This window comes from Ceratosolen solmsi, unplaced genomic scaffold (genome assembly GCF_000503995.2).
Source record: "Ceratosolen solmsi marchali unplaced genomic scaffold, CerSol_1.0 scaffold1, whole genome shotgun sequence".
NCBI classification, from domain to species: Eukaryota; Metazoa; Arthropoda; class Insecta; order Hymenoptera; family Agaonidae; genus Ceratosolen; species Ceratosolen solmsi.
The window spans coordinates 3544333-3558881 of NW_011948415.1; the positions used below are offsets into that span (position 1 = coordinate 3544333).

Genomic DNA, 14549 nt, shown 5'->3' on the forward strand with positions numbered 1-14549 from the left:
ATAATTGAAATTAATAGAAATTGATTAAATTATTAATTCGATTTAATGATTAATAAGATATAACGATGGAGTTCTTAGTTACAAGTTCTCAAAAACACATATAAAGCATGAAACGATCAAGGATAAATATCTTTTAACTAACATAATTTTATCGATATGCTGGAACATTTAAATGAATTAATAAATATTTTCGGTATTTCAATTGTTTTACGGAAACCATTGTATATACATTGCTATTGATGACGAATACGACTATCTTGTTTTAAGGCCCAGGAGACAGATTCTATATAACATTAAGGAAAATATACATAATGAGTCTTCGTCAGCAGCACGTGTATAATGAAGAATAAAATAAATATCAATTATAGAAAATCGTAGATCTACATGATTGCGGATTATCCAATTCCCAACCTCCTTCACCGAAAAGACCAGAGAGTGAGAGTGAAAGTGAGAGAGAGAGAGAGAGAGAGAGAGAGAGAGAGAGAGAGAGAGAGAGAGACAGACAGACAGACAGAGAATGTGTTTGAGCGTGGTGTGCTGAAGTAAAACGATCTGTGTATTTCGGTATTTTAAAGTTAATAAGTTACGTAGCGATAATTATTATCCTTGTCTTTTTCTTATAGAGTTTATAATATAATGCGAAGCTAAATAAAATAAAAAAAATATATAATTTATCGCCACCCGCGCGCCCTACTAAAATCGAAGAATCGATGTGTATTCTTCGACAGATGAAAGAAAAGGTGGACACAATTTGTTTATCGTTTTGTTATTTGATATATATATATATTTTTTTTTCTTCTTGTCTCTCCTTTATTTTCGTTTTTAACGTGTACAGTTTTACACACTGGCACATGTACGCATCATACACATTATTTCACAGACCGATGGTTCGTTTTTAACAACGTCGTCATTGTCGCCGTCTTGATCGTCTATGCTGTTGCGAATGACGTGATTTGCGACTCATCGGTACATGTTTTACACAAAATTATGATATAAAAAGGATTTAAAAAAAAAAAAAAAAAAAAAAAAAAAGGTAGACGATATGGAGGGAAATTATTATGGGATGCGCTGTTACCTTATAGAGATGATTTCAAATACTATATTTAATTACAAATAAATCGGTTAGACGTTACCATGAGACTAATAAGGATTAGTAAAATATAAAGTCTAACGATTCATTTGACATATAATAATCAATAATGATGCGTCAGTAATATTTCTCCAATGTTTTAAGTAAAATCGTATCGGTATCGGCAATATTTCGTACATTATAAGTACATATTTTGTACTTACGATCATTGATAATATTGCAGTAATGCTCAAGTATTTCCAAAAACCAATTTGGAACATGAAATATTGTAGAAATATTACTGAAATGTTGTATTAGAGAAATTTCAAAACGTATGCTGCAGTTAAATTTTTGAAATATATCATTTGTAATATGGTAGTTGAGATGTTTAAATATTTCTGTACCATAAAGCCGAATAAAAATAAAATATTTCCATAATATACCCAGGCAAGAGCGAAGATATTGTTAGAAATTGTATAAGTGGGTATATACAAATCAAGATTATTATGAATAAATGCGGGATAATTTTATACATATTAAAAATGGAAACAAAAAAATCATATTTTGGAGTATTACAAATGTGAGCAAGTCATAGGAAAACATAATGTGTAAATATTATGTTGTATTGCTTCACAATTTTGTTAAACATTATTCCATATATATATATATATATATATATATAGAATGACTTGTTTAAATACTAAGAGAAGATAAAACGACGGCAATGACGATGCTGAAAAGCGAGGGAATAATATATTATAGACATACGATTAACATTATAAACATTATATTTTATTAATTATTACATATACATATGGATATGATAAATATATAAGTATAATGTTACATAGAATATATCTCGATTTCATTTTCTTTGAATACCCTACATTTTCATTATTCGTATAATCCGTATTTCATCTCCGCTAATTTTCATTTTAATGCATTATAATTTTAAAGATATTATGATATAATATTGCAAGCAATTTTTGGAACGAAACGATGCAGCAAATTTTATTTTTTCTCAAGTTTCGTTCGATTTTCATCAATGAGTCACGTGACACGATCAACCAATTATAGGTTAATAATACAAAAAATGCTTTATGACTCGGAATACAGAAGCACGATTGGTCGATTTTTCAAATGGCCGTTAGTTCGCATGAATTCGACTTGAATGTTTATATATTTTTCTCTGTGGTTCAAATGAATTGTTCAAACAATATCAAACAGAATTGGAGTTAGAACACAATGCCGGTTAATCTAACGGTCAATGAGAGACCAATTGGTATTCGCCGAGGAAAAATGGTTCTATCGGATCTTGAGAATATAAAAAAAAGCGAGAGAGAACATCGGAGGAGGTTACGATCCGAACAAGTAATAATATTACATTTTAATTTCAAAGTCAATTGAAATCCTTATATATTAATTTAATAATATTGATATATAAAAGTTATAATATGTTTTAGTCCTTATGTAAAAATTATTTGTTTATGTATATTGATTTTTTTCACTGCTTTCATAATATTTATAATAAAATTTTGTGATAAAATACATCAGGTTCGTGAACAATCTAGAGCTCTTTCAAAAAGGATATTAGAAAGAACGAGACAAATAGAGAAAGAGCAGCTTAGTCGACTCGAACGAGATGCTAACACAGAAATGAAAAAAGCACACGACAGAAAGTTAATGGCATTTCAACGTAGATATCAAGATATAGAAAACATTGGGTATGCGCATAAAAATGCATTGAACCAGCCAAATGTCGAGGAGATAAGAAATGTCGAAGAGCAACAAAATAAAGCAGCTGCTAAGATTAGAGGAGCTAAAGCTCTTAAACAATTACACGAAGCAAATCAAGTAAAATGCGATGATAAATAATATATATTTCTATTTCACTTAGATAAATTTTTTAATAAATTAATATTAATAATAATATGTTGGTCCGGATAGATTGTTGATACACATGTAAAAAAACAGCAAAGGTTACTTGAAGTTCGAAGTTTAGAAAACGAACGATCTTCAATGGTATCCAAGTTACCCAAAAAACCATCTATTGTAAATAATCATTTGGTTGAGTCTTCGGATAATGAAAACGTTAAAACTGCATCCAAAAGAAGGGTGAAATGTATTATTTCTAAAAAATCCCCAGTAAAGAAATTGAAAGATACTAGAGTTTGTATCAAATTATTAATATTAATTATAATGTAACATTTTCTTGTAAGTATATTAATTTACGATAATTATTTACTATAAGGGTCATTTAATTCAGAAGAAAGTACCTTGTATATCCGTGACTGCACCTAATGACGATGTAGATAAAATATCGCCCTTATTGACTACTTGTATAGACGAAAGTAAACCAAGTAGTTCAAATAAATTATCAAATTTTTCTCAGAAAGGTTCAGATAATATGGAAGAAGGAACTAATGCAAATATTTGTGAATCTGATAACGAACCTCGAAAAACAGTGCCCACTTCAAGTTCTGTATACAGTAAGCCCGAGAATCTTATTAGGTAAAAATATATTTTAGTAAATAATTTTATATTTTGATATTTTTTCTAATAATATTATTTGATAGGTATAATAAACAAAATTACCAAAATATTTCCTCCGATTTAAGTACTACTTGCACTACGTCTTCCTCATCGATTAGCGATGACTCTTCATATTTTTCTGACACTTGTAAAGTTTCTACAGTTAAAAAAGTTCCTTCATATCAACCAGCTCCTGTTCATAGTAAACCTGATTTATACGAGCATAAAACACGACAAAAAAATGCATATAGCAGCCCAAGCATATTTAAAAAAACAAGTATAAAAAATAAGGTTTATATTCTTATACATTTTCTAAAGTAGCAATGTATTTTTAATAAAATTCCATCCAAGAGTAATTTTAATGTTTACTTTTTTGTCTAATTGTTCGATTAGCCGAGTGCTGAAGATTTAGCACAAGAAATTATCGAATTAGAAAATAAGAAACCTGACATTCTTACGAGCCAAAAACCAAATTCACAGCAACGAAGCCAAGATGCTATGCTACGAGATAAAATTAGAAGAGACTATCAAGCTCTTTTGAAAAATCTCGATCTACTGTCTAAGGAAGAAAGGAAATTGAAAGCTAATAAAATTTCAGACGCTGCAGTAAGTATAAGAATTAAGGGAATTAATCAAATAAATAAATGTAAATAAATTTCTATAAATAATAATTTGTGCACAATAGAAGGAACGAATGGCTCATCCGATTAAAAGTAGCGATGATCATATGCGACGTCAGCAAAAAATGGATCGAGCTTTTCAAACTATTCTACGTTCTTCTCAAGATCCCGGTGTTACTTTAGATAGTTGGCCTGAAAGACCAATTACTCTCACACCACGAAACTACCTTCATTCTGATACGATTTCAACCACGACATGGAGAGCGCCGCCTTATATTAATGAAAAAGTTGAAGAAAGTTGTTCGGAATCCGACGATGAATTTACACGTAAAAGAAAAATTTCAGATCTTTTGCTAAAAATTGAAAAATTAAAAAAGAGGCTTCTGCAAGAATATGGAGCTGATTTGCCAGATGAGATTTTTAACGCTAGTGTAAAATCTCTTTTTAATTATTCAAATTCAGCGAGTCAACAACAACTAGTCAACGCTGATATGTCAAAGCCAAAACCTACTGTTCCGGAAATTCAAGTTATTAATATGTCAAGCTGCGACGAAGCTTTGAAACCGACGCGAAAAGTAATTAACCACGTTAAAAAAAGTAATACCACTCAAGTATCTTCAAAAAACGTATCAAAATTGTCTTCCGAGAGTTCCGTATCAACTCGTGATCAACAAGTCCAGGTTGAATTAGAAACGGTTAATCGAAATACGAAATCGAAAGACGAAACGTCTGTTAAACCATTAGAATCACTAGTTACGATCGTAACTCCAAAAATTTCAGAGAGTAGTAGTAGTATATGCAGTGACTCATCCGTTATAACTGATGTAGTTGTTGGCGTTAATAAAAAAGAAATAACAGTTCTTCCCAAGACTAGAGAAAGTAATGTAAAATGTTCTAAAAACGGCTCAACAAGTTCGTCCGTCAAATCGAGAAAATTTTCAACGAATAAGACGCCAGTCAAAATTTCTTTCGAACAAAAAAGCGGAAGCGCAGCATTTGAAGTTGCAGGTTTACTTATTGACGCCAATAAGAAGAAAATTACGATATTGCCGAGAAGAAGAAAAATTGTTTCGAAAAATGCATCGTTACCTACAGAATCGAGAAAATCATATTCCTTGCCCGGCAGTAGAGATACATCTCCATCCAATAAAGGTTCCAAGTCGGCTCCGCCATCCCAACAGTGTAGTCCGAAAAAATTTCTTGGATTACAGAAAGACAAGACCATTGAACAACAGTCGACCAACTTCGAGAGACACAGATATAGGACACAGTATACGCAAGTGTCGATAGATTCCAGTACGGAAAGCTCTCAATTGAATTATACTTCGGAAACTGCGGCTGCGACCGGTAGCGGTAGATTATTCAGAAGTTTTAAAACTTTAATGTCTAAGCAAACTATTACGAAAATGCAAGACTCTTCGGATGCATCGACGACCTACGCCAGTCCACCGGCAGCAACTGCGGGATCCATGCTCAACTCCATTACACGAACTACACCAATCTTAGAATTACTAAACTCTTCCATTAATGAAGTAATTAAACGGCAAGTGAGTCCAGTATCTTCTCCGGAGACACCTTCGCCTCGAACGATGAAGTTACCCTCGAACGTGCGGAGAAGCGACAAGGCTAACAAAAATCTCAAGTTCTCATCGCTGATTCATAAACAAACAATTGATCCTCCAAAAAGCCCTCGAGCCAGTAAGATGACATCGAACGATACAAAGGTGTCGCAGACGACGAAGCAGATGCCTCCCCAAAGTCACATGTGTACTTGCAAAAATCGAGTTTGCAAATTGCTTCATGAAAATACGGAGGACATACAATCTTTCGTTCTAAATAGGTGTCCCGAAATATTGGAGAAGTTCGAAGATTTAAAAAACAATTGCACCGAGAGAATAGCTTCGCTAACGGATTCAATTCAGAAATTACGCAATGAGCAGAAAGGTAAGTTCAGAGTATCTTCGCTATCGATAGCATTATAAAGATTGTTTGGGAAATACGTCATTTACTTTGATATTTAATTGATAATTATTCAAAACTCAAAGGGGAGATTGTTAGAACAAAAGCTCTTGAATGTGCAATAATTAAACGCGCTCGAAGTGAAAAAGACATTTAACAGTTATGCAGAATTTTAAATTTAATTACAAATAATACAGCATCTTTTTAATAACAATTATTCTCTAGGCTTAGAATTAGCAGTGGCAGTGAACGAGGACGCAAATCCAGTTGGCAAGATTATTTCAAACGGGCAGTTATCAAGGAGTTTTGAAACGAGCAGATTAGTGAATAGTATCGAGGCAATTCATACTCAGCTAAAGAGGAAACTATTGGAATCTCGAAAAATTATTTCCAGTAAGGGAATGAGTTTGCCAAAGTCGCCGGTAGCCTGCAGTTATGCGGATAAATCGTCGAGCATTAGCATCGACTTGTCGAAAGACATAACGGGAAGCGAGAGTCTCGAGGAACACATGGAAAAGCCAAAAAATACAGAAGCGTCGTCATCCAATAGTTGTGCAAAACCGAGGAACACAGAGGTGCTATCATCCAATGCTTGTGCAAAGCCAAAAATCGTATCTGACGAGCGCGTTAATATTAAACTCAATCACTTTCGATTAGAGGCAAATTCGAGAATGGCCGGTGGTGCTAACGAAAGCTGTAAACCCGCAGAGACGACGTCGAAGGTAGCTCAAGAACAAATATTAAGTGCGCTTGATCAAAATGAAGAAATGGTCGAGATGCTGTCGAAGGAGATTCTTGAGCAAAGTAAAAGCATAAATAAATCTGTAGCTATGGATAGCTTAAAAGACTCCGATGAACCTATCTTAAAACCAAGTAAAGCAGTGTCGAAGGATCTTGGAGAATCAGATAAAAATGAGGCTGCCAGTGATAATAATCAGTCAATTAACTTGGATGTACGTATGGTTAAATCAATGTTGTTTTCAATTACGTCGAATCAATTGTTTTTATTAATTTTTATTATTTTATTTTTATAGACCAGCATTTCGGATTTCATTCCTCTGCTGGCTGGTATACCAAAAATTCCGCGAACATTAACTAAAGGACCTGCGCATAGCAGAGGAAGACCTCCAGTTACATTGATAAGTGGACCATATAGGTAAAAAATAGTTGCATTAATTTTTTTTTTTTTTTACAAGACAATCAAAAAAAGAAAAATAAGTAATCAAAATTAGTAATTTTCTTTATATACGATTCCATAACTAAAAGGATATTATTATGGGCATTGCAACGATCAATAAAATTCCGACATCTCATTTCAGTCTAATAAATAAAAAAAGTCTTTTCATATAAATTATGTGTTTTTATATTTAACAATTTAACGTTTACTCGAATTATTTCATTTTTAATTCAAATGCTCTTTTATGTAGTAGGACGGAAATCGTATCGCCAGCACACGAGTTATCGACAATAGTCGAATTCGATACACCCGACACTGTGAATAAAAGTCATGTCAGCAAAAGCCCCTCGACCAAGTGTCGAAGAAAGCTTGCGAATAAGGAAGGAACTCAATCCATAACGTCGTCGCCATCAAAAATTACAGATGCAAAATTAAACAAATGCAAGCCATCGGTGCACGTGGCTCCTTTGCTCGCGCAACGTTCACCTCAGCGAGCCCTCCATCTCTCTAACAGATTATCGTCAAAGAACGTTGACAAGTCGCCGAGGAAATATGCGGTAAAGTCTTCGGAATCTCAGAATAGAGAGATTTTAAAGAGCGAGGTGAAAAACGGCACATCTTCGGACTCGTTGCATACATTACCAGACATACATATTGAGCAGCTGCAGCAAAGCCAAGACAACGCAGACGGCAATAATGAATTTCGTATCAGTGAAATTTCCGAGATGCACTCATTGCCCGATGAAAATATCGATCGACTATTAATTAGCGATTTACCCGAAGAGACGAGATTTCGATCTGCGACGACCGCGCACAAACGAAATGAACAAAAGTGCTTGTTGTCATCGAGCAGTTCCATAAGTTTCTCTGGTCTCTCCGGCGTTTCTGAGATCACGACCACTCCCACGTCGGATTTGAATTTATTTAAATATCCCTCGTCTCCCGAAGAGATGGAACTTGCGCTTAAAAAATGGGGCCTCGGCTGGGCAATACCGACCTTGAAGAAGACACGCGAGGCGAGCGCGCTTGGCTCTTCTTCGAGCTCGGACGTCACACCAGTTAATAATGTTGCGCGACTCGTTTCTCCAGTGAAAAAGCAACAAGACATCACTGCCAACGATTTGCCTATAATAAGCGACGTTTCTTCAATATCAATTAAACATGCCAATAAAAGTACCGAGCAATCTGTTCTCGTTCTAGGTAGAACATCAACTCCTAATAGATTGTCGAATACTCATTCGGATGAAACTGTATCGACTCTCGGTAGCTTCTCCTCGGATTTAAATATAATTGTTGAAAACCATAGCGCGGACATCACTGTTCCCAATATTTCATTTTCTAATGATAAACTTGTTTAATAAATATGATAAATAGCAGAATATTTTTTATTTTCAAATTTACACTACAATTACTGGCGAGCTCTTAATTTACGTTCGTACTCGACAATTATATTTTCCAATAATAATTTTTTTTTATTTATCGTTCCTTATGAGTGGTGCATTGAAATACGTAATTAGTCAAGATTTTTTAAGAATTTAATTTAAGAATGAAATATTGCACGATAATGTACAGAATATAATGATACACACAAACAATTATAAGAATTTAAAATTTTGATCTTAGTACCTTAGAGGCGTACGTAATATATTACTTTGATTTTTTTTTGTTTTTTGTTTTTTGTTTTTTTTTTTGTTTATTTAAATTAAAATGTTGACTGATATTTCATTATTTCAAGTGAAAATCGACTATTTGAATCAAATGTAGTTTAAATCATACAGACTGAATTTATGTTTAAGAGTGAGTGACGCGTAAACAATGTCCGTTAAATTTCTTATAGATAAAATAATTAATTTGTACAGAATAATTGTTGTGAGTTTGAGTTACATAAAAAAAAAAAAAAAAAAAAAAAAAAAAAAAAAAAAATAATAATAATAATAATAAAAAATGAATATAATAATAATAATAATAATAATAATAATAATAAAAATAAAAATCACAACTCTAAAGTACATTAATTCTATATAAAGCATATTTTTGTTATACAATTAATTCATTCATTGTCGTTACGTTTGCGTAAAAATTATACAAGAAATATAAAGCTTTATACAATTAAAACTTATTATTATAATATTTTACTAACAATAAATTTATGTAAATCTTATTTATAAACTCCATTTATTTCATAAATATTTTTATTGAAATTTAAAAAAATGCAATATTAAAGAAGATGCAGTGAAATATTTTTTAATTACATGTATCAAGAATATTTGCTTAATAAACTTCTGCCGTTATTTTAGTTACAGGGGTTAATGAACCGAAGTATAAGTGTTATATACTTACAGCCATGCTAATATAACAAAGTGATAATACAAATAATAAAGAACAGAAAATACTTTTGGACCTATATACAATTATTACAATGCTCTTGCAGTTTGTACAAGAATCACATGAAACATTAAATAACAAATTTGTTAAAATTTTCCAAATTATACTTATATTTTGACAGCCGCTAAATTGTAATTAGTTTACCAGAGCACCAAGGACAAGGATGAAAATTTGGTTCTAAGAAACATGTATTATTACAGTCTTTAATTTCAGTTAAAAGATCTAAAATCTGAGAAGTCGTTTTGTCGGTTTGATGGCTCGTATCGTCTAATTTATCTACAACCACATCCATAGCTTTAGCACCTTTACATTCACTTTTAGCTGTAAAGAGTTAATGGCGTTACGTTAGTTACGTTATTAATTGGTATGTAATTTATAATTTTGATAATTGGTCTACCGGAATTATCGCAAATAGACGCATTATCCTCATCCACGATAGGCTTAGCTGCTCCGACTGATTTCAATTGCTCCGATTTTAATAAATCGGAAACAAGTACTTTCAATTTGTGCAATTGCTGTTGTTGTTCATTTCGTTGCTCCAGAAGTTGTCGAAAAGTATTTTCTTTCTCTTTGGCTTTTTCTTGAAGAATAGAACGCTGTTTTTGATATAAAGTTACATACTCTCCTGCAAATGGATTTTAATTTATCATATAAAGCAAAAGCATTGGAATCGGTACGTTTTGAATAATAATGATCAAATTAATTACCTATTGTTTCTGTCTCTCCTTGCAATTGCAAAACAAGATGCTCAAGGCGTTGTTTCTCGTCCGTGAGTTCGGCAATTTTCTCCATAGTTTCTTTAAATCTAATCTCTAATTTTTTTACTGGTTCTGGTATACTTGCGATCGCGTTGTCCTCGGGCAATACGACCGGGGGTTGTATTTTCACAACATCGTCGACACTGTCTTTAGCCTGTAATTTTTCTTCCGAATCCGAGATATTAACGTTATCATGAATTTTTACGTTACCGATATCGGGATAAGTTTCTACGTTCGTGACATTTGTATCTTGAAAGTCGTCAACTTTTCTATGCAAGACTTGATTTTCTTTCTTTAAATTCTCAATTGTAATCTAAAAAAACATTTTAAAAATATCTATGCCTCGTATAATTCTTTTCGATAAAATGCCAAATATCTACAATGTTTTACCAACCAAAGCCTTTTGAAGTTCTTGTTGTAAGGTCGTTGCACTGTGCGATTGAGCTTGGTAATGTTGAATTTGGTCTTCAATCTGCGCCGTTTGTAATTTCTCTTTTCTCATTTCAACTAGTGCTTCCTCTTTCCTCGATAATTGCTCATTTAATTCTTCCACCTGCTTTTCAAGATCATTTAATTGGGCATTCAATTTTTTGCTAATAGTACGCTCGGCTTGCACTCGCTCGGTCAAATCTAATTTCGTGTTGCTCTGTAAATGAAAAACGACTGTTAAATTACATATTTGACTGATATTGTTGTGACGGAGAGGGGGAGTTGGAGGTTTGTTATGATTTATTAATTACCAAGGCAATAAAGGCATCGTTCATTTCGTCAAGCTGCGTCTTCAACAGCTGATTTTGCGATACTGCTCGAGAAGCACCAAGTTGTTCACTTTGTAAAGCTGTGGCCAATTTCGATGCTTCGACGTTATGCTCTTTAATATCTTGAAGTTCCCTTAAATCTTTTTTTAGCGTTTCTATTTCATTGTCCTAAAAGCAACAAAAATTGAATTTACAGCTTATGATTAAAATTTAAACTAGCGTAAAGCGATAAGCCAATTGTATCAATTAAGATTAATTAGATTATATAAATGTAAATGCTGGTCTTATTAAGCCATTGATTGTACTTTTTCATTCAACAACGATTGAAGATTTTCTTGTTCTAAAACAAGATTGTCAACACTTTTTGTTAACGTATCAATTTTTTCATTTTGAATTTCATTTGGTTTATCTAATTTTGCCTTTTCCTTTTGTAATTGCTGCTCTAATTCGGATAATCTCTGTACGTAACTTTGTTCGCGTATCTCAGAGTCCATAATAACTTTTTTTGACGCTTCCAACTATAAAATATAAGACTTCTAAATATTTTATTATTATTTATCAATGGATATGAATTTTTTTGTTAAGAAACCTCGGTCATGAGTTTTGTGTGTCGTTCATCCAACTGTTGAACATAATTTTGATATTTTTTACTCGCTTCGTTCTTCTCTTTACTTAAACTTTCCAGTGCTTCTTTCATTTGAGACAATTGCTGTTCGAGTACTCTTGTTGCTTGGTGTTGTGTTTCGAGCAAGTGTGCTTCTTGTGGTGAGCTTGATATCTGCCAAACATTTTTCAAATTATTATTTTATTTCCTCGTAGCTTATGATTTAAATGGCAAATGGTGAAACCTACTTGTTGGATTCGAAGTTCACTTAACGATAAGAGTGCACATTTTTCTTGCAATTCTTGTTGGATATTTTTGAATTCGGTATTTTTGTAGTTGAATTTTTGTCGCAATTCCGATATTTCTAGTTCAAAATCTTCGTTTTCCTTACTAAAATTAAGCATAATAAAGAGATTAAAAATAAATAAGCCATTTATGTTTACAAGTGCTTTTACGTACGTTAATTTCATTAATTTTTGATGAAGCTCATCGTTATTTATTTGTAACTGTTGACAAGCTTTTGTAAGATTTTCTAGGCTATTCTTAGCGGATGATAAATCTCTTTCTAATTCAAATCCTTGTTGTTGAGAAAGTTTAAGCTTTCCAGACACATCGATTGTTTCCTCTAAATTTTCAAACAATATATAAATGTCCAATAGAGTTAATAAATCACAAATAATTATTATTATACCGAGTGATGATTTTTGCAATTAAAAAACATTTTTTAAAGCTAATGTTATAATAATTAATGTTATAATGACAAGTCTCTATATAATAAATTTATCAAACCTATATGTAAATGATAAAATTGTAATATATTAGTTTGAAATTAAGATCTTAATATATATTTTTAATCAATCCGATTCCTTTAAGATTGTCAAATCTTATTTAAGCATGCAAAAATTTCCAAATCTTACTAATTTCACAAATATAGAGTCACTTTCTTATTATTTTATTATTTCTGAGTTTTATTGATTAAATTCTTTTATCACACAGCTTATTGGAAAGCAGAAATAATTAGAGTGTCAATTAATCTTTACACGCAATATCAGTATTTTAAAAATTGCAATCATCTTCGATAAAATTGAAGCGATATACCAGTTTTTTGCTTGATCGCTAATTGACATTGGGAATTTGTAGCAATTAATTCAGCTTTTTCGGCTACCAGAATTCCTATGGTCTGAGCATCCAGCTGTACTCGTTCTTTTAAAGGATTAACTTCTCTAATAAGTCGAGCTTCAAATTCTGTATCTTTATTGTGAATAATTGCTTCTAGCTCAGATATTCTACTAGTCTATTTATCGTATATTTAATTGAAAATTCATTATATTATCAATGTGATTCGTTAAAAATACTTTTTCAAATGAAAAAAAATTGAAACGAGCTATTACTTACATACTGACTAACTTGAACGTGTAATTGGTTTGCGACCTTTTTCTGTTCTTCTAAACAACAAGCTAAAAACTGATTTTTTTGCTCTAAATCGTAATTAGATAGCGTTGTGTCTTCTAAGCTTGTTTCGTCGACTAAAATATTTGCCACCGCATTTGCCATTTGTAATAAATGTTCTTTTTGCGACGAACTCGATGAACTACACGGTATATTTGTATCTACATTCGAATGCTCGTATTGCTTTTGCGCTAGATTTTGGAAGGCATTATTCTCGTCAATATTTTTATAAATTATTTGGGAAGATATTGGGCAACTGCTACTATCGTTGGTATTATAATTTATCGCGCCATTATTGAACGATTGAGATTTTAAGGAATCATTCAAAGACTCTCGATCTGTACAAATATTCTCACTACTTATGTCTTCGTTAGATACCGTAGCATTATTAATAGAATCTACATTACTAGTAACGTCAGAAATTGTATTCATATTGCTCAGCCGTACATCGTTAATTCCATTATTTTCATTCGATTCCAAGTTCTGCTGTAATTGTTGAATATTGTTTTGATTTGGCGACTCTTCGATCAATGAATTCTGCAAATATTACAAAATTGAAATACATATCGCAGCTTTTCATATAACGATTACATTTTTTTTTTTATAAAGCGATAAACCAATTTACTTGATCACTGTTCGGTTTTTCTGGATCAGTCTGTTCTTTTGGAATCCTGTCAATTTGATCTTTTTTAACGCGTTGAAATTCTTTAAGCTGAACAACGTCAAAAAGTGTGTATTTACAAATAATAAATATAAACGAGTGAATAATATAATTAGATTAATATGGTAATGGTACTATTTGCAATTATAAATACGCAATACTGTACCATTTTTCGCGCTGCCAGAATCCTTCTTTCCTTATTCATTTTTTATATCTATTCACGGCAGATAGTTCTCTTACAAAATTTTACCAAGACGACAATAATTTCACCAACATCTATCTACATTATTTATTTTGCTTACGACTTAAGTGCGAACCATTTGACAGCACACACAAACACAAAGGTTATGTCACGTCTTCAGTCTGCATGGCTTGCAACCTTACAAGTGCCACTTCACCAATTTTATCAATGAGGCTTTATTGTAATGTGCAACATAGTTAATTCTTCGGTTTAGGCTCGTTCCATATTCACCTATGCGATGCGTCGTCGACCCAAGCCGACCTCAACTAATTCGAACACGAAGATCAAACGTCGAATAGATAAAAAAATATAGAGAAAATGAAAAAAAAAAATGGT

At 32.2% G+C, this 14549-nt stretch overlaps 2 protein-coding genes across 2 annotated transcripts; one reads left to right on the plus strand and one right to left on the minus strand.

Moving 5' to 3' along the window:
• The first annotated feature begins 2057 nt into the window (after positions 1–2057).
• Positions 2058–8957, plus strand: LOC105359004 (uncharacterized). The gene is made up of 10 exons (XM_011495480.1): positions 2058–2440; positions 2624–2923; positions 3017–3238; positions 3339–3580; positions 3646–3892; positions 3995–4207; positions 4287–6198; positions 6406–7133; positions 7215–7336; positions 7608–8957. The coding sequence occupies exons 1-10, from the start codon at positions 2315–2317 to the stop codon at positions 8713–8715; spliced, it is 5220 nt and encodes a 1739-aa protein (XP_011493782.1). The 5' UTR covers positions 2058–2314; the 3' UTR covers positions 8716–8957.
• A 632-nt stretch (positions 8958–9589) lies between these two features.
• Positions 9590–14303, minus strand: LOC105368597 (Golgi matrix protein 130 kD). Its single transcript, XM_011507639.1, has 13 exons — positions 14139–14303; positions 13937–14023; positions 13258–13848; positions 12961–13156; positions 12322–12487; positions 12111–12252; positions 11848–12036; positions 11564–11776; positions 11241–11426; positions 10895–11146; positions 10450–10813; positions 10140–10367; positions 9590–10063 (listed from the first exon to the last, which is right to left on the minus strand). Exons 1-13 carry the CDS (start codon positions 14175–14177, stop codon positions 9867–9869), a joined length of 2850 nt encoding a protein of 949 aa, XP_011505941.1. The 5' UTR covers positions 14178–14303; the 3' UTR covers positions 9590–9866.
• Positions 14304–14549: the final 246 nt, after the last annotated feature.